At 41.0% G+C, this 20,168-nt stretch overlaps 1 protein-coding gene across 1 annotated transcript in view; it reads right to left on the bottom strand.

Annotated features, from left to right (window-relative positions):
* Positions 1 to 20,168, bottom strand: part of LOC140370501 (latent-transforming growth factor beta-binding protein 2-like) — a 108,747-nt gene that overhangs the window by 60,919 nt on the left and 27,660 nt on the right. The window contains exon 3 of the mRNA XM_072457666.1: positions 13,660 to 13,915. Coding sequence (XP_072313767.1) covers positions 13,660 to 13,915 — 256 coding nt within the window. The remainder of the gene's footprint in view (positions 1 to 13,659; positions 13,916 to 20,168) is intronic.

The raw sequence follows: 20,168 nt of genomic DNA on the forward strand, positions 1-20,168 counted from the left end.
GTATTCAAAGAGAAACAATTTTCTCTTATGCATCGACAAATCTCTGTCCAAATACGTGATCAAAGCCTATCTTTATGTCTGATAGCAAAATATTCTTCTGACTTTGACATAAAGCCACTGGCACTGTCCATAAGCCTATTTATCATTAATTTCATATGGACTGAGAGCAATTAGAGTTATGCTCCACCGCATGTGAGGAAATGACATATCACGCAGATAGCCAAGAATCTGTAACACTTCCAAATGTGTTGCAAAAGTATGGCTTGGCACATACCGTGCACAGTATCATTATCACTGTGTTGCAAAAGAAAAATATTAATTGTTGAAATGTCAGACAAAGGAGAGATCCAAGAAGTGAGAGATGAGGTGGTTTGGAAGCAATGGCACAGCGTGGAGCATCTGACTGGGCTGTATCATATATGCACACAATTAGTTTTTTTATGGATTTATTATATTGCATGTTTTATTTAATTGTTAAGTTGAAGTGATGTGCTAGTGACCAATTTCCATCCATCCACGTTCTACCGTTTGTTCCCTTCCGGGGTCGCGGCTGACTGGAGCCTAGTGACCAATTTATTTAATGTAATTTAATGGGGTTTATTTTGCCAATTGTATAAAGGCAACATTACTCAAAATCTGTATTGTGAATTGAATATATTCTGTATGGGCGCGACACGGGGAGCTCCTCCTCAATTAATTTCTAATGGAACTCTCCCTCAGCAAGGCAACAAGCAGAAGTAGTGCTTGTGAAACCCTTGTGCATGTCGACATGCACATGCAGGCCTTTGGAGTACTGCAAATTGATTGCTGATGATGCGTAACACTAAGATCCCTACAATATATGTGCTTTCTCTCAGTTTGGACCTGCACAATCTTCACTCTCCTCTTTCCCTGTGGTGGTCACTGTCTTTGAGGAGTCACCCCTCCACTTTCTGTTTTCGCTCTCACACGGTGCAAGCAGCAGCAGCCTTATTCTGCTGAAGTAAAGTTACATCGTTATGTTTATTTGAGGACAATCGGCCTCATACGTACGGAGAAAGAGACATAAGAGTGAATTAATGTGCAAGCAATGTCAATGTAGCCACGAGCCGCAAAGTCAATTTCATTCATACAAAAAACTTTACACAAATGTTATAAATTTACCTACATCCTAAAAAGTTTAGCAGTCCGGAGACTGGTTATTAGTTAGAATATAGAAAAATATCAGACCTTTGTGTTCCACATTTGTTTATCGTTTGTTTATGAGCGATGCAAAAGAGCTCTTAAAATCCACCAGAATGCTAGACATTTTGTCTGCACTTTTAAAATGTTCTGGGGAAGGACCCCAAGCCCCCCTTTTGTTTGTATTAAAAATCAGAGGCACATACTAAAAAAACGTTTATCAGTTTGGACTGCGCCTCGGTTCCTAGCAACGCCCCTGATTATGACAACAAACATGACGCTTGAATAGCAAGTGTCATGTCAGGAGGAAACCAGGCCCTGCTCCTCCTCTGGCCAGTACCATCTCTACAGTGAAGCATGGTGGGGCAGCATCACGCTGTGGGGTTGTTTTTCAGAGGCAGGAACTGGCAGACTAGTCAGGATCAACAGAAAGATGAATGCAGCAGTGCAGAGACATCCTTGATGAAAACCTGCTCCAGAGCGCTCTGGATCTCAGACTGGGGCCAAGGTTTATCTTCCAACAAAAGGGGTATTGTTTGTAGAATTTTGAATGAATGAATTTCATTTATTTTTGAATAAGGCTGTAACATAACAACATGTGGGAAAAGTGAAACACAGTGAATACTTCCCCAATGCACTGTAAGTGCCACCCAAAACGTATCAATTACCAAGTATTTCATGTACTAGAGTCACTTCATCCATACGTGACTGTAGTACTGTCGGAGATGCCCAAAGCCAAAATACCCAAAGAGTTGTGTCGAGACTGAAAAAAGGTAAGTGACAGCGCTCTACGTTCCTGTCTTTTAGTTCCATTAAAGACAATGCTACACAAAGTTACTGGGCTCAAAGTTTGATTTGTAACTGCATATAAGATTTTTACGGCTCAATATTTAAAAGACTTGACAATAAATCCCCACTCAGGAATCCTACACTGTTTATTCACCACAGACTCTTTGTCCCATTATTAAACAGGAGCTTTGTATAGCGCAGCATAAAGATTTACCTGATAAGCTTGTTCCTAAACATTCAAATGCGTTTAAATGCAGTGATGCACTAACCCAGATGTGAAGACTGTTTACATCTGCACTATCCTCAGCCCACTAACACTGTTTATATAGAGCCCCTTTCTGTAATGTATATGCCACAGCTTATTCATTTACGAATAGCTTGGTCTCTATGGGGATTGCCCTACTTTCTGTAACTCCAAATATCCAAAGGGGAAGCAGCATACATGTGTTTTTCCGAACGCAAAAAAATGCTTTGCAGCTGGAGGTGGGTTCTATGGACAATGTGTGCCAAATCAATTGGAATAGTCTTAATTTTGTATCCACATCTATTGGCTTGGGTTGGCGGCCTAAGCAGAAATTAGACTGACATGAACGACATGGGACTGGAGTTGGATGGAGCTACATGGCAGTGAGCTGAAAAGGTATAAACAACTGAACAGAAGAATTTGGCAAGAAACTCTAAGTTTGGGCCACATCGATCTTAGATTTGTCACTTGCTTGTTAGATTTCTCTACAAGCAAGCAGCACAGTTTTAAAGAAATGAGCTTGGGCCCATACACTTATCACCCATCTAATCAACAAATGCTTATTATCTGCCAGTGAAGAAAATGTACTCATTTGTTTTATTTAAACAAAATAATGGTTCCATTTACCTCTTTCCAAAGGGATGCCTTGGCCAAAAATCTGTGTTACATAAGCTTTGTATATAATTATGGTAATTTGAAGGCTACTTGGTAAATAGAAAACTAAATGATGGTTATCAAAGTGTAAGTGTAAATACAAGTTTGAATACATCAATCTAATTCACAGGGAGAGCTGTGGATTATTGTTTAGTTTTGAAGCCATCATCCGTCTAACTAATGTGAACAGCCAAAACATGGGGGAAAAAACGTGCAAACAACAGCTGAAACAATGAATACGTTGTACTTCTCGATCACGGCAAACAAGCTCTGGCAACAAAAGAATGGAAGATTTATGGACATATTTGGGACATTTACTTTTAGAAGATGGAGCACTGAGCCCGATGTGAGTGGTACAAACAGTTTGTGGAGGCAACAAAGCACCCTGGACCAGAGCCAAAGCTCCAGCTTTTAAGTTCCTAAGTCCTTTAAAGCTTTCCCCACATGTGGTGGGGTTTGATCTGGACTGAGGGGGTCTGCATATTAGAATAAACCATAAGAAAATAAACTATTAAAATACAACAAAAGAGCCTGAAATGTGATAACTATAAGGAAAGCCATGTTAATATTCAAAGAACTCTGTTGGCAAACTAAATATTGAACTTATTTCTAAATGCATAACTCAGCAACTTATTCTGTTTTAGTCCGTTAAGCTGCGCGAGTATTGCAATAAACAAATGTTCTTATTATTATTGTTTTAGGTTTGGCACATAAGCAGTTGTGGCTTACTGTACAGATATTCAACAAGGAACTTATATAACATTTTATTTGTGCTTGAGAGGCTTAACTTAACTAGACAATGTCATTATTCATTCATGTATTCATTCTTATCCTTCAATATAGTTTATGTACGTCTTTGCAAGCCTTTACATGTGTATAGATGTTTTGTGACTGTAAACGCTCAAACAGCTGGTGGTGAACATTTCCCAGGCAGCACTTACAGACAGAGGAAGGGGAGCGCAGACGGTTAACGCTGGTCCCTGGAGGAGATATTCAAGAACATTAGCACAGACACACACACTTGACTCTTGTTCTTGTTTGGCTAGTCAAAGCCCAACAGTGTTATGAATCTTCCAGACATTACGCCTGATGAAGCTCACATAAGAAAACAGGTCGGATTAGCCGTAGATGCTATCAGTGTGATTGGCCCTGATATCTATTGCCAAGAATGATTTCCACAGTTCAGAATTTGATTTATCAAAAAAAAAGGGATTTATTACAAATTAGAGACTGATTATTAATTTGTATATCTAAGGTCTATTTTGTTTTAATTTGGATGGATTCATTCAACTCTTGGGTCCAAACCAATTGAGGTGAAGAGTATAAAAAATGTATGTGATGATTGTTAAAAGGAGACAAGAAGATATGGTTGATTTTCATATATATATGAACATCTAGAAAGGCAAAATGGCACACTGAAGCAGGAAAAATATGTGTAAGAGACCTTACTTTACCAAATATGATCTTCCTTTTTACCAATAGAAGCTGTAATGTTCAGACAAAAAAGTGATCCTATTAATTATATAAATAATTTTCTTTAATTTGCTTATATGTGATTCATATTAGTGGATATTAGTACTTTTACATAAGTTAAAAGTGTAAGTATTGAAACGTCTTACAAATCCCTCCTTAATCACTTTGTAAAGTCAGGCATATTCAGCAGTGGTGTTGATATATTACGGTCAGATATCTTACAGACTCCATATATCACTGACTACTGAGCTCTCCTTGTGCTACTCACAATCAGCCCGTGCGGTTTGATCCTTAACATAAACCAATGAATCAAATGCATTCCATATCAAATGCTCAGTACGCTGCTGTTATGCTCGTCATAGCAACAAATGCAGGAACTGGGTTGTGGTAAAGTGGTCAAAATAGCTTGACCTTTGTCACTTTAATAACAGACCTTAAATTATAGCTTTTTAAAAGTGTTTAATCTCGGTAGTAACTGCTCCAATCTCCACAATATTGGCTGTTCTCACGATTTGTTTTGCAAGCTAATTTGGTACTTAGTCTTTTAAGGGGCAGCAGGAACACTGTGTATAGCAAGGACACAGAAGTGGCAGTGTGTGACCGTGTCTAAAAAGGTGATGGAATGTTTTTGGTATAATGAGAAGACGTTATGGGAAAAAAATAGTTGCAACAATATGATTTATAGATGCAATATTAACTAGAATATAGGCTATTTTATTTCGGGTTAGGTTTTCACATTTATTATCACCACATAGCAGCCCAGTAATTCTTGTTTCAATGAAAGAAATGAGTAATACCTTTCCACAGAAATCGATGTGACGCACATGAAACTTTTTCCTCTGACACAAGGACAAGCTTGACTAATGCACTTTGTACGTTGCTGCTAAGTGCCAAACATCAGTGAGCAATTAAGGGCAGGTCGCTCTTTGATAGCATCTCTCATTATGACTGGGATAATTGTGGGTCCTGGCAGTGCATTTCCCCTTGTGAAAACCTGGGTGTGTGAAGGCTTTATTGCGGCAGCGGCGGCCAGTATAGCGGCTGCGTTGAATCATGTTGTCACTTTTTTAGGATGACCTTACACGAATCTTCCGGTAGCAGCTAGTGACAGGGTGAAATGATTTACTGTGGACTGGGATTGTATAAGAACATGTATTTGTCCCTCGGGGACAAATACATGTAGCAGCTAATATTAGAGAAACAATTTAATGTTTGAATAAAGACGCATAGGTTATGGATATGTTTATTTAGCAAAGGCTGTTTTATGGATCAGTCTAAATGCTACTCAGACAAAAGAAGAGATGAAATTTCACTCACATTCATTTGTAGAACTTCCTCTACAGCCTGCATGGAAACAGATTAGGTGTAAGTACAACCTTGGTTTTAAGACTGCATGATTATAACAACCAACTGCCTTCATCATGGTAATATGAAGAAAATCTGTCTCCAGGGGACATACACTAGTGCCAACCTGTCTGTCTCTGCCACGGGCTCTGAAAGGCATCTTACCATTCCGATGATTAGCTCGAGTCTGGACGGAAACGATGGTCTTTGGCTGTTGTGGTTCAAGACCTTGAACCAAAACGCCTGGAGACGTGGTGAGACGAGAAGCCATTGAGTCCTCTCCAAATGTCTGTGTTTTTCAGTCATCTCTTTTCAGTGGTCTCTCTGATCACTCACTTACTATAACACCACAAGACAGGTCAGCAGGAAGAGCTGTTAAGAAGTGCTGAGTGAGAGCACTGCGCTGGTCAGTGTCGGGAGTCAGGCTGCTCTGACTTTAAGGAGATCGAAGGAGAGCTCTAGAGTATAAAGGTTTCACTGTTGTTTGGAGGACACAGGGACAAAGCGCGTATGCCAATGTTTAAAGACGCACATATTCAAAACCTTGACAAAAATATTTATTGCAGAAGATGTTAGCTTGGAATTTACAGGCCAATGAAGCCATCCTGACATGAAAGGGTTTTGGTCCAATCTTGGGATAATTCACGCTTTCAGCACCGTGTCTGATGGTGTCTCCATGTGTATGCACTCCAGGAGGTACACCACAATGCATTGAGTAGAGTGTAGAGGGCTGTCTGATGAGGAGAATTTGGAACACTGTTCTTGGCACATTGGTATACTGTATTTCAGCTTTGGATCTCGCAGGACGAGAAGTGAGCTCTCTATGGACTTTTGTTCCAATTGGCCAACAGGAAACCAGATACACTTGGGACTCACTTGGCTCTAAATTAGTTAAAACAAAACAAAAATCTGGAATGTTATGAGGCAAGTGCACTTACACTTCCAAACAACTTATTATTATTGTGTAGGGCAGGCATTGATTTTCCTGGCAGTGGGAGGGTTCACCTGAGGACAAGCATCAACCATCTGAGTCTGTACTTTGTCAGATTAGTGTATAACTGGTGGACATAGCAGCATACATAGTAATTCTCATAAGTTAATTCTCACTATCAGTTCATGTCCATTCTATGCACAACGGGGAAGACAATCACACTATAATAAGCTATTTGCTTTGGTAATATACAGGTCGTATAAAAGCCTTTACCGTATATACCTTGTGGTCAGTTCAGTACAGGCCTGTTTTTGTAACATCCAAAAATGGACACACAACATTGATAGTAGACATCCCTTCCTCCAGGAGCAGAATATTGGACCACCAGGCAGGGAAAGATTTCCTCGGCATGTTTGGATATCTAATATGTTAAGAACATATCTGATCAAAGTCTAGAGCACCAAGAGTATAATGAAATGCAGAGCTACTGTGGGATGTTTTAGATTAATGATATCTTCTGTTGAGTTAGGAAGGATTTGTTGAGTAGTTTTCCATTCAGCCTTTTAGGGTTTATAATAGTATTTAATTCTAGCTCCAAACATGATGTCTGAATAAAGTTCAGCCACCATTATGGCAAAGAACAAGATTCAAACAAGCAGCCGTGGTGCAGGTGCTGAGGTCACATAAGGGATTGTGACAGCCGCTTCTGTCCACTGCTGCAGTTGCGAGTGAAAGAACCCAGTGATCCATGATTAACATGGACAACTCCCACTATGACCACAGCTTCCTCTGAGAAACGGCTATGTGGCTGTGCGTAAAGCCTTGAGTCAACAAGCCGCACAACCACCAGCATTAGTCATCATCGCAATGGAGGGGCCAAGAGAAGTTATGCTGTTAATGTAGAGAAAGTGTCTCACCCTCCTATTGCTGCATCTGATCATAATATCATAAGATCATATTATGTTCCGACTCGAGGTGGAACATGTCATTTACACAAGTTTGGAGATAACAAAGTTATACCATTTCAATTATTGGCGTACTGGAAACACTGATCAATAGACAACAAAAATATGTGTATGGAGGAATAAGACCAATATAAAACTACAAACAAACAGCTTATATTGTGAACATGAATATAATGTTGTGTTATTTCTGAGACTGCTGCAGGATGTGAGTTCTCCATGAGTAAAGTTGTACCAGAAATGTTTATTTTTATGCTATATTTACACCATTTAAATTGAGGCTGACAGTGCACCTGAATTTCATTGTATTTTTCTGCACACTGAAAAGTTTGATCCAATACCGAGTCTGAGTGAAGCTGCCAATATCGACCTCACCTATACCTAGCCGATACCACAGTGTGATAAAAACAACAGTGAGGCCAGGATGGCACCGGCTGATTCTGTAAAGTAGTCCAAAGCAAAGCTACACCACAGACTACGACAAAGATCATTTTTTCTTAATTTCCTAATTTCTTTGAATTGGGTTAATAAATGCAATTTAATATTATAATAACAAGACAAATGAAAATGTGAAATTTGTTCATTTGCATCCAGTTTGTCAATCCAGAATGATGTTGAGATGTTTTTTCGGTGATGACCTGTCCAGGGTGTCCACATCCTGCTCTCTCCTGCTGTTTCCTGCACTGATGTCCAAGCCCTGTGTGATATCACGGATGGGCTGTTTTGGCTCATGTACCAGTGGCCCTGACCTCCTAACTGGGAGTTACAGGACTACGCCAAGAGTAGAACCTCAGCACAGGAAACAGTGGGTTACACTCTACCGCAAAGTCAGCAAAGGAAGCATGCTCACTTTATAGAATATATTCAAATGTGTATTTCCTTAATGGAGCAGCACAGCCAGCTGAAATGGACTGTATCCTGTCATTAGTGAAAACAGTGGTTGCTACAGAGGTTGACTTATGTTGTACACTTAATTATTGTTCGCCAAATATAAGCTATTATATATATATATATATTTTCATGTGCAATCTATGTGCTGTCGTGACACATATTCATGTGCAATTACTGTCGGGATCACATGCAATGGTATTTATGTATTTATTTGTCTATGGGAGTTTTTATTTATTTATAGGAGATCTTCTACTGAAAGTGTTTTTCAGACTTCCTATAAGTGATCTGTTCTTCTGTATCTACCTCTGTATCTACCTGCGTTGCACCAATGAAATTTCCCCATGTGGGACAATAAAGGATTATCTTATCATATCATATCATATCATATCATATCATATCATATCATATCATATATATATATATATATATATATATATATATATATATATATATATGTCACATAATATATGTCATTTTCACATAATATATGTCATTTTCAATTAATTCTAAATAGAAATCCACATTTAATTTGTCATATTGAATGACGTTGACAACCCTGGTGGCAGTGTAGTGGACAATCAAGAAACCCACGCACAAGTCTACAAAAATGTCCTCTTCGTCACAACATCATTCACTTATCTTCCAAGGGTCATTCCCTTTTCTCTGTGACTGATGTCTTTTTTTTTTTTTTTTATTGCCATTATTCTATCTGTCTTTATTGAAGTATATCTTGTTCTTGGCGCCGTTTGACAGACTGGGTCAGTAGCCAGGTGCAGCTGACATAACAAACGCTTCGTACCATGACAGACATATAGGGCTCCTTCCACCTTTGTCTGCAGGGGAGAAATTAATACAGCTTGTTCTGTGCAGCCTCTGCTCCCTGGGTGTAGAACAGCCAGGACCAGAATGATCTAACAGATCCAGGGCGCATGGGCTTCCCGTGCCTTAATTGAAGTTTGGCATCAGCTCCCTCTCTCTTACTCTCCCTGACCTCACTGTGCTTTCTGACGCTTTAGAAACCTCTGACACATGAAACCAGGACTTGCATCCCGCACTGATCCGCAGGGAGAGCCAGTTCAGCCCTAAAAGATTATTCTGGGCTGAGAGAATGGAGAACATCAGCAATGTAATCACACATGAATGCCTAATGCTTCCTATGTTCTATTGCTGGTTATACATACATTTACTTTGGCAGTAAATCCCAAATGTATTCCTTTTGAGTCATAATCATTTAATGCATGCTTAGAAATGGTGGTATGGATAGACTGCCACATTTACATTCTGAATCACGTGGCTCTGAAAACTCTCCCAGTAAAGCTCTTTTTGTTGATTCCCTAAACATATAAAACTTTGTCTGTAACCTACTTCACCTGGGTCCAGTTTTTGTGGCAGGGGTCAAATCTGACTCCCAGGCTTTCCTATCCCCAGGCACTTTCTTTGGGCTGTCCTGGTTTAGTCCTATAAAGGGAGGTGTATCAGCGGTAGAACATTTTGATCAAGATCTGGATTAAATCATTTCTGAATGATTCTATTTAGTTCAATGTATTTTTGATTGCTGCTGAACAGCAGAAAGTTAGAAAATCAAACAATGACACAGGCACCGGCCAATAATAGAGAAGCAGATTGACCAATGTTCACAGGAATTAAGCAAATGGACAACGGTCCCAGAGCATCCAAAGTCTTAAGACCCTCCTTCTTCGCAAGGAAAAACTACAAAGAACACAGTAGGAAAAAGTAGATACCTCGAGGAGAACCAACGGACGGGCTGGTCCAGGACTGGCCCACAAACATTTGCAGATAGACAACATCAGCTGATCAGCTTGGGTATTTTTAATGGAGGTATACAGCCATTCTAGTGAAAGCATGTGGTTTGGAGCAGTTCAGATTTTAGAGGAACAAATTTGATTTATTATTATCATTATTCTTTATTTCAATTGTGTGTTATTTACATTAGTATAAAGTCAATCATCACAATCATCACAATTGAAAAGGAGCAGAGAGAAGAAAAAAATCATATAAATATGTGCACCTTTCTTGAGATTTCATACATTGGTATTATTTCTTTGGTATTATGATTAGTGTTAAAAGGCGCTGATTGATAGTCTGTGCTTTTTTATGTTCCGTTTAAAAAAAAAAAAAAAAAAGAATAAAATACAATTTAAACTAAAACTTTGATAAATCAATATGATGGGGAAAAAACTCAATACAGTTTTTGTCATATCACCCAGGCCAGATCAGTCGTATCTCAAAGAGATTCCAAACCCATTACAATCTGAGGTGACCCAGAGATAGTCTGGATCAGGGGCGTTTTTTGGATCTGGTGAGATCTAGGGCTTAGTCCAGACCAATGAACATTTATCAACATTTGTGCTAAAGGGCATTATAGCCCTCATGCTATCTTCAGGTCTGGATGACCCACCGGCATCTGTAGGAGAACAAGGCAGACCCTCCCTCCACAACAGGAAAACGTGTTGTTGTTTTTGTTTTTTGTTTGTTTTATGTTTAAAACAATACATAGTTTAAGGGTGCACATGGGCTGGGACTAGAGGTGCTTAGGTCTGACAGCCTGCTCCCGCCCTGGTAAACCCAGTGGCTGAGGGGCAGTTTGGATCCGGATCTCCGACACCTATGGTCTGGACCATAAACTGTAAATAACTGGACGTAGGCACATCATACTGTTCGGCTCCAGCAGTTATAGAGCACATTTCATGGCAACCACAGAACTGATCAGGAGAAAAGGTTGTAGAGGGTACACTTCCTGCTAGCAGTCACTCAAACCTGTTGCAAACTGGGACTGAGCTGAAACTGATGTCACAAGAAAGCATCAACATCCAGAATGTTGAGTGTGACAGCAGCAGTCACAGAGAAAGAAAAGCAGATGTTTCAATAGAAAGTGAAAGGGTGACAGAACTGAAGGAGCCAAAACGTGGTCGGGGTCACTTCCTATTTGGAACGCAGCGGCAGGTGGGCTAGCGCTGTCCATTCATTTTCAGTCTATGGTCTGGACCTAATCTCTCTAGGAGACTCTTCAATGCTCATATCATACAATAGGATTAGGATTAGAGCAGCTAACAACTGATACATTGTGATCAATGAAAACGTTTCATCTGCCAATGAAAATGACATTCTGCACCAAAAAATACAACTAGCTCATTAGTCAGCTTTAGAAAAAACAAAACAAAAGGCAGTCACGGGAAGGGCATGTATGACTCAAAACACTGTCTGCCTTTTTACAGTGCTCACCCTGTGGACATCTATTTCCACTTGACCCAGATCAGTGTGTCAGCTTACAAATATGTCCTGTGAAGAACAAAGCGAGCATGTGCAAAGCAACTGTGCAGTTTCAGAGCTTGCTTGTATTGATTAAATGATTCACTCGGATTTTCAGATCATTGTTTTGGGAAGACGGATGTATAAAACCTTTCATGAAGCATCTGACAAAACATTTAGCAGGATATCACAGAGCTACCGCAAACAGTCTGATAGGTCAGTGCAAAAACACTGGCAAGAGCACAGAAATGACACAAGGTAGTGATAAAACCACAAGCTGCACCATAAACGTCGGCTGTAATTATGAATGCTCGAGTGTTGTGGTAAAGAAAAATTATCCTGATGACAAACTGGCCATGGAGTGTGGAATGACCTCAGTGCCCGACAAATTATGGCATTTATGACCAAACCCAAATGAGAAAGAAATTTGACAATGTAATTTGATTATATTTCAAGCTATAATAGACAATGAATGAATGTTGTAGCCCAGTGCTTCTCAAACTTCTTCTGGTGTGCTCCCCTTAGGAAATAAAAAAATCCATGCACCCCCTGGCATTGAGAAATTATGTAGCATTATAACTATAACAATTGCACTTTTACTATATAAATTAAGTGAAATATACGAGTGCTCTCCTCCTCCCCGTCTGCCTCTCCTTTCAGCTGTGCAGACAGTGTGCGGGTCAGTCACCTGTCTGCAGTGGGACAGCTGAGAATTGGCGTTTCACTGCAGTGAATGAAGCGTTTTAAAGAGAAGATGCGCTTGCGTTACCGGTACTTCTCACGATGGATCCACGCTCTTGAACTACTTTCTGCGCTGTGTTGACTTGTACCGCTGTGTTCATGCTTCACATTTACCACGAAAAGCTAATGAGATCAAGACTCAACATGTTATTCTGATAGGGTTTAAATGGCCAAATGAGCGGTCAGTGGAGTAGGTTTCCAAGGTAAGACTCGGAAAGGAGTGAGGACACAGGCGTGAGGAGCAGAAGTGTGGGAAGGAGAAAAGGACAAGGAAAGAGCACAATTACAAAACAGTGGCCAAAGCGTGACTCGCCCTACACCCGAGGCAAATGTGTGTGAGATCATTAGACACAGACAGACAAACTGCCCCGCTCATCCGCAGCTTTCTCCTATTTAGACATTAATCCTGTGTTGGCGCTGTTTGTTTGTCTGTTGCGCCAAACACGTCCTTCAAGCATAGTGTGCGCACATTTTCTCATGCCCCAGCCAACGGACGCCCGGCACTTTAAGAAGCTATGTTGTAGCCTATATTGTTTTTTTTTTTTTTTTTAAGATACGCTATAATGAAAGAAACCATAAAACCTCCATGCAAAAAACAATTACCGGTAGGCTTTTCGGATTAACAATCTTCTTAAGCGAATTAGCCTGCCTTCATTCCACTCGATCAAAAGGGCCACTAAAGCTTTTAAATGGATAATATGCTTGTTATGTTTCCACAACATGGCCTGATATGTGTCTGCTAAATCAATTTATATTTTCCTATACTTTACAGAATTACCATAATAGCTTTAAGTGTGGCAACATACGACGCCAAAAGTCCTGTTCTCTGTATTTATGTCATTTAGAGATTTAAGCATCATCAGGTTTGCTTAATTTTTCAGATAAACATAGTTCCGAACAAGAGAGTAATGAACTACTGTTTGTCCAGTACAGTGGACAGAAGAACAAAGACTACAAAGTAATGCACGTTTTAAGTACATTAAGTTAGTAAGTAGGCAAAACAAATAGCTTAAATCAAAAAGTTCCATATAACAAACAGATGAACTCGGATGCAATTTACCTTTCAAATTGGGCCCCGAGCAATGGATTTTGAACAGACTAAAAAATGTTCTGGGCTGTTGCCAATCCTGCGAACAACACCAGACCTTGTTGTGCAGGTTTTTAACTGTCTGCACTGGCACCGGGTCAGGGACACTTACGTGGAGTGTGTCGGCTGTCTAGTGGTGGTGGGCCGGGGTGTCTGGCTCCTGGTACTATCACTGGGCTGTCTCTGTGGTTGGATCTTGTGGAAGGGTCTGGTTCCAGGCTGCACTCGCCTCAGGGTCCCTCTTTCGTGGATGTACACCTGCTCCGGGGCCAACTCCTCACAGCGGGGCCCCTGGAAACCCGAGCGACACACACAGGTCTGAGGCCGGCTGCAGGAGCCTCGGTTCTGGCACGGGGGCTGGCAGTCGGCTGCAGAGAGAGCACACATGGAGATCGAGTTTACAGCAGGTCACGTAGAAGCATGGACCCTCTGTTAAGTAGTAGGTAGCACAAATGGATTTGCCTGATTTGAACACGCTTTTTTAACTAATTCAATCAAGAGAACATTTGTTTCATGTGTCATGCCTTTTGCCCATTTCATGCAGCAGAGTGCCTGGAGGAGCTGTCAGATTGAATTTATATTGAGTCTTTAACAGCGGCGTTTAGTCTAAATGTAGATGACTGAGCACCTGACAGCACTCTGTTATGTTAGGCCTATATTTCATGAACATTTAGCCTAGAGCCCTATGTGATCACCTTCTGTCACTTCTTTAGAATGCAATACGAGTCGCACACAATGTAATAAAGCAAAGAGTCATAAAAATGAGCACATAGGAAAAGCTGTAAAGGGAATGCAAACTGAAAATAGCTGACAATATATCAGAAGGAGCTGTAACTTTATTAAAAAAACAAACTGATCTGAAAAACAATCTGAAAGACTAGATTAGTGTATTTGGAAGATAAATGTGTGCAGAATATTTATCATAGTCTAGATACACAGCATTCTGATGTAACGTTTGCGGTCATGGAAAACTAATCGGCGTCATTAGCAGCCAGGCGCCCATCACTGCCCGGATCGTTTTAGTACTTAAAGACTTGCGGCACGCAATTGAAAGCAAACAAACCTTCAATCTTATGACACGCATGTATGTGGTGTAAAGCATGGGCGATTTATGGCACTTCCGTACACAGTAAATCTGGCTGGCGTGCTTTGGTGGCTAAAGCAAACACTGGCCTTCAGTCAACAGCCGAGGAATGTTATTGACATAGATGCCGTGGACACTGACAGATTGGGAGCACTGCCACTTACAGGTTGCCTGGCCAGCCACAATGATCTTCTTCTGGTATTCCACATACATGGAGAAATACGTCAATTGGTTTACCAGGCAAACTTACAGGGGCCGACTGTGTTCCAGCCCTACCTGTAGCACTCTTCCTATTATTGCCAAACTGTCAGACCCAGGGGCACGATCATGTCACTTTCTGACATGTGCATTATGTTGTAGGGAGTAAGATCACTGAATTAGCCATTCCAATTCAGAATTCATTGATTGTTTAGCTGCAGCATTACATATTAAAGGCTTAAAATTGTGACCAAAAATTAGCAACTAAAGAAAATATTTGATAGCACACTCTGCCTCAGCCTTAGTTCCTTCCTTTCTGAAGTTATTCAGTAGCAATAATAACAATCCTCTTTAATAAGTATGATCTTCTGTGATGAGTTTGTGGGTGTGATATGTGGTGATGGTTTTGGACTCCAAAATGTCTGCACTCAAAACGTTGGGAGCGCATGTTTTTCCAAGTAAAAAAGTTAATTTTGAGCCCTGTTGACAGTAGTATAAAATAATTAACCAAACCTGGATTGTATAACGCAGATGATTATTTAACTTAAAACAAATGTAAAAATTAACTGTAATTCAATTTAAATAAGTACATTTTGATAAAGTACATATAACTCATTTTAAGGAATGTGGTTGTAAATTTACTACAAAGTATACAGCATGGTCTGGATTTTCCAGAATTGGTCAAAATAGGGATTGAGGTCTGTTTTGCTAAAATATAAATACATCATGGAGCAGTTGGCCCTGTGCCGCTGCCATGTCCCAGCTCTGCTCACACAGACCAAAGGTTTTAGAGGCAAAATGCTGTGTTTGAACGTGCAAAATTGCATTCCTTAATAAACCATTGAAATTGGAATAAGGAACAGAACTGGTCAGGATTATAAATCTATTAATGTAAGACGTTTGAACTAAACTGCTGTGTTCAGTCCTCATGCCTTGTGTACACTGACAACAGTGCTGGTGTGATTCGGGACACACGCGGGTTGCAGATTGCCTGTCACAACAACTCCGGTGCGCAGCAATCCGTATTTGACAACACTGCAAAGATTCACATGGTTTTGTGCAAGAACACTTGTCTAATGACCAGAAAACTGGACCAAACCATTGCAGCCTCCGGCAAGAATAGATTTCTTGTGGATTCTTTACACAGACCCACGTGGCTCTTGGACCTGCGGCCACAGCGTAACAGGGCGCATTGACCTGCGCATTGACCTGCGAGGTTCCCAAACCGCATCCGGAATGCGGTCAGTGTACACCAGGTGTTAGACAAGAAGGATCCTGCACTGCAGATAGACAATAACCAACAGTTATCATGTACATTTATTCAAGGCATTCAAGGCGTGAGTGATGACTTAGTTGGTTTGTACATAGGGAATTCATGTATGAGTCCAAACCCCTGTTAATGCAGATCCTTCAGAGTGGGAACCACCACCAATACAATGACTTCACTGGGCTTACACTGGGCAATTTTGCACAATTGTAATACATTTCAAATCATTCCCAAACTCACACTGCATGATTGAATAGCTCGTATGAGGAGAGCCCCAGCTCACAACGGGGGTGACAGCACTGTATGTAGTGATGGATGGATACACTTACCTGCTCACACTGTACAAAGGAAATGAGCCAGAGGAGGCATGTGTGCTGTGCTGTGGACACATTTGTGTGGTCCCACTGTCCTCTCATACAGCACCTTTAAAGTCCTAACTCTGCCTGGAACAACATGCATTGTTGACAGACAATTGTCTGTAGACGTCTTGATTAAAACAAGGATTAGAAACGACTGATTCTTGATTTCTATTCAAATTCTATTACATGCCCTGCTCTATTTGTCACAAACCTTTCTGTTTTTTGTGTGTGTGTGGTGATTTGTTCAGACGACCTGCCTGAGTTGCTTGTTTACCTGTGTGCCTCCAGCCCCTCAGAGCTGTATTTTAGAGTGTACGCTTTCAAATAGGTTTAGCAGTGCTTCTTCTTCTACCCAGATGGAAAATCGTCATGATTCATGTGCCTTATGTGAAGACACATACTACAAAAAAAAAATGTAAATAAATAAAGGGTCATTGTAGCCTAGCATCTATAAATATATAATAAGGCATCTTTGATCCCAAAATCTCATCCATCAGTTCTCCGAAGAATTGCTGAAAGTCTCTTTCTTTTCACCCCGTTTCACACTGCTTACTGTCCTGTCCAATAAAGCCTTTGGACCAGAAAAAAACATGAAGCTTTCACTGGTGCTAGTGCCAGACAAACATGTGTTCTGTCCTGACAGTATCAACAGTCTGTGCTTGTGGCACAGACTGTTGATACCTTTGGGCTGCTGAACACATTGTCACAGTAATTGCTGACGTGCAGATTTGTCTTAAGTTGCACATCATTAAAACTAATTGCCACACATTCCATCCATTTCACAAATATGTGCAGCAATTATTACTTTGCAGGAGTAATAATAAAATAAGAATCTGTCGGAAATAAAACTATTTGAAATGGCAAACATTCCTGGCATTACCACTTCAGCCTCAATTATGGCTGAGAAGCACTGGCCACGTTTCAGCAGATGACTATGTTCAGATCCAGTCATCTGAAAAGAGGAGACTGGGAAACTGCTGCCTTTCCAAACCCAAGGAAACAAAGCACAACATTATATTAATGACAGAAGTGTAAGATGAGGACTAAGGGAATATGCTAGCTGGCACTAGAACTTTAAAACATACAGTATGCTGGCTTTTTCTCCATGTAATGGAAATTCTTCCCATACCAATCTTGTGGCCTCATGTCTAAATAATTAAAGGCTAATTAACTTTAATACCGGCTATTTTATCATAAGGGAAGGGTCTTTTTGGGTGTGTATGTTTCAACCAATCAATGAAGCAAATGAAGCTGAATCTAGATATGATTAGATTATTATGATATTAGATCATTAGATTATTATGATTATTATTAGCCTTCATTGTCCCCGTAGGAAAATGTGCGCTCTGCATTTGACCCATCCTTCAGTACCACTGGGGTAACATGTCAGGAGCAGTGATCGCTGGGGACCCGTCTCCAGATCTTGGGCTTGGCTTGGTCAGGATTGTTTAGCTGAAGACTTGTGTTTTGTGCATGCTTTGGGTTGACCAGGGTAACCCAGAGAAAATCCTTTCAGACACGGGAAAAATAACCTAACCCTGGGTTACACTGTGCAATTTTTGGGTAGATCCTAATATGTTTTTTAGATCTGAATTTCGGCTCCACCGTGCGTCTTGTGTCATGTAATGTAGAAGGAGTTAAGAGCTGCAATTACCTGCTCACAATGGCCCTCATTTATTATCATACAGCTAAATCAGTGCGTATCTGTGGTGTACGACCAAAATGAGGCACTCTTCGGGATTTATCAATGTTGACGTGAGCGCACAAACCATACGCTAAGTCCTGAGTGTACCATGTACAGCAACTTTGAAGAAACGCCAAACTGCAAATGAAACCAATCTTAACTGCACAAAACTTACAGCCCCTTTATCTATTTGTCATAAGTGTCATCTTAGACAAAAATGCAGTTCAATGATTGTCAGCAATCGTATGGGCTGAAGAAGATACTTTTCCTCTTCTGCAGTACCGTCGTTTGTTTGGTCTTCTTCTGCAGTACCGTCCTCTGTGCATCAATTCCGGGGAAAGTGTTGAGCAGCGGACTCCAGTCCAGATGAGTTCATCAGAGGCTGTTGGCATGAGTGGTGATGTCCTAGCGCTGTGCCTGGTCCCGTGCGAGGGGAATGAGCAGCAGTCTGGGTCTGGACAGGATCGATCCTCATCACGTGCGCCGCTAGTTCAGAGTGACATGAATCCAGTCCGGGAAGTGAGCAGAGAAGCGAGATCAGACACAGTGAACCGGTCCGGGCAGGTTGACCAGATTGCCTGTCCTCCGTGTTCGGATTCGCTGCCCAGTTTGGCAGATCTTGTCCGGAGTGGCTTGTCCTCCACGCACCTCCAGGAAGCGCTGTTCAGGCCGAACCACCTCATGCCACTCCCCGCTCCTTCATCTGAGCCCGGCTTGAAACAGCTGCTCCGCTGATTGAGGTCTGGGTTTGGATCTACCTAGGGGCCAGATGTGGCCCTTGGGCTGTTTTAATCGGGCCCCCCTCAAGATGTCTTAGATATGAAACATGTATACGTCATAAGGCGCTGGTACAGCTGGCAGCCCGGTGTAAACGCTCTCTCTTCTTTCTCACACTTATTGTGCTTTATCTCCTATATTTTGTAAATATAGTTAGTATATTTTTTCTATTTTACTGTACGATAGGGACACGCGCTGGAATAGTTTTTAAATTCAATTGTTTTTGACTTTTTTCGGCTGGATTTGAGCGTTTTTCGTTGTGTTGTTGTGTTGTTGTGACGTGAGCTAGCTCCGAGCGAGCCCACCAGCCCCCCCCCCCGCGCCCTCCGGCCGCGCTAAAGTACGGCGTGTCGTCGGTACACGTTTATATACACGTTTATATGAAAGAGGAACTTGACGAACGATCGGGACACGCACTGGAATCGCTTTAAATTAACTTGTTTTGACTTTGTTCGGCTGGATTGAGTGTTTTCGTCGTGTCGTTGCGATGTGTCTTGGCTCCGGCCCCGCCCCCCGGCTCCGGCCCCGCCCCCCGGCCGGCGCCGTACCGCGTTTCCACAAAGGAGGAACTCATGAAACTGAGGAGAACAGTCGTCTTACCCGGAGAGCGTCACGTTATCCCGTCGCAATACTGACCTAACCTAATACTGATGTGCAATTCTGTCGTATGTGCAATTACTGTGAAATTCATGTGCAATCCATGTGCTGTCGTGACACATATTCATGTGCAATTACTGTCGGGATCACATGCAATGGTATTTATTTATTTATTTGTCTATGGGAGTTTTTATTTATTTATAGGAGATCTTCTACTGAAAGTGTTTTTCAGACTTCCTATAAGTGATCTGTTCTTCTGTATCTACCTCTGTATCTACCTGCGTTGCACCAATGAAATTTCCCCATGTGGGACAATAAAGGAATATCTTATCTTATCTTATCTTATACCCTTGGAAGAAAAATAATTAATTGTGTGATGCAGGTGCAACAGTAGGACTAGATTCTAGTCCTACTGTAGCACCTGCATCACACTACCGCATAGTCCTTTGAAGTTAATCAATTGATTAAGCCCTAAAAACAGGAATTAATTATTTCATAGCAAATGCATGATATATGTTTAAGTAAATTATTTTTCATTTGATTTGATTATTATAATTCAAATGACGCTGATTTTTATCGACTGCATTTATCCCCAGAGCTCATGCGTACGACAGGATCAGAGCTGTGCACACAGGTTCATAAATACCACGCGCCC

The sequence above is a fragment of the Eucyclogobius newberryi genome, unplaced genomic scaffold (genome assembly GCF_026437365.1).
Source record: "Eucyclogobius newberryi isolate DKJ021-1_F unplaced genomic scaffold, fEucNew1.0.hap1 SCAF_21, whole genome shotgun sequence".
In the NCBI taxonomy this organism is placed as follows: Eukaryota; Metazoa; Chordata; class Actinopteri; order Gobiiformes; family Gobiidae; genus Eucyclogobius; species Eucyclogobius newberryi.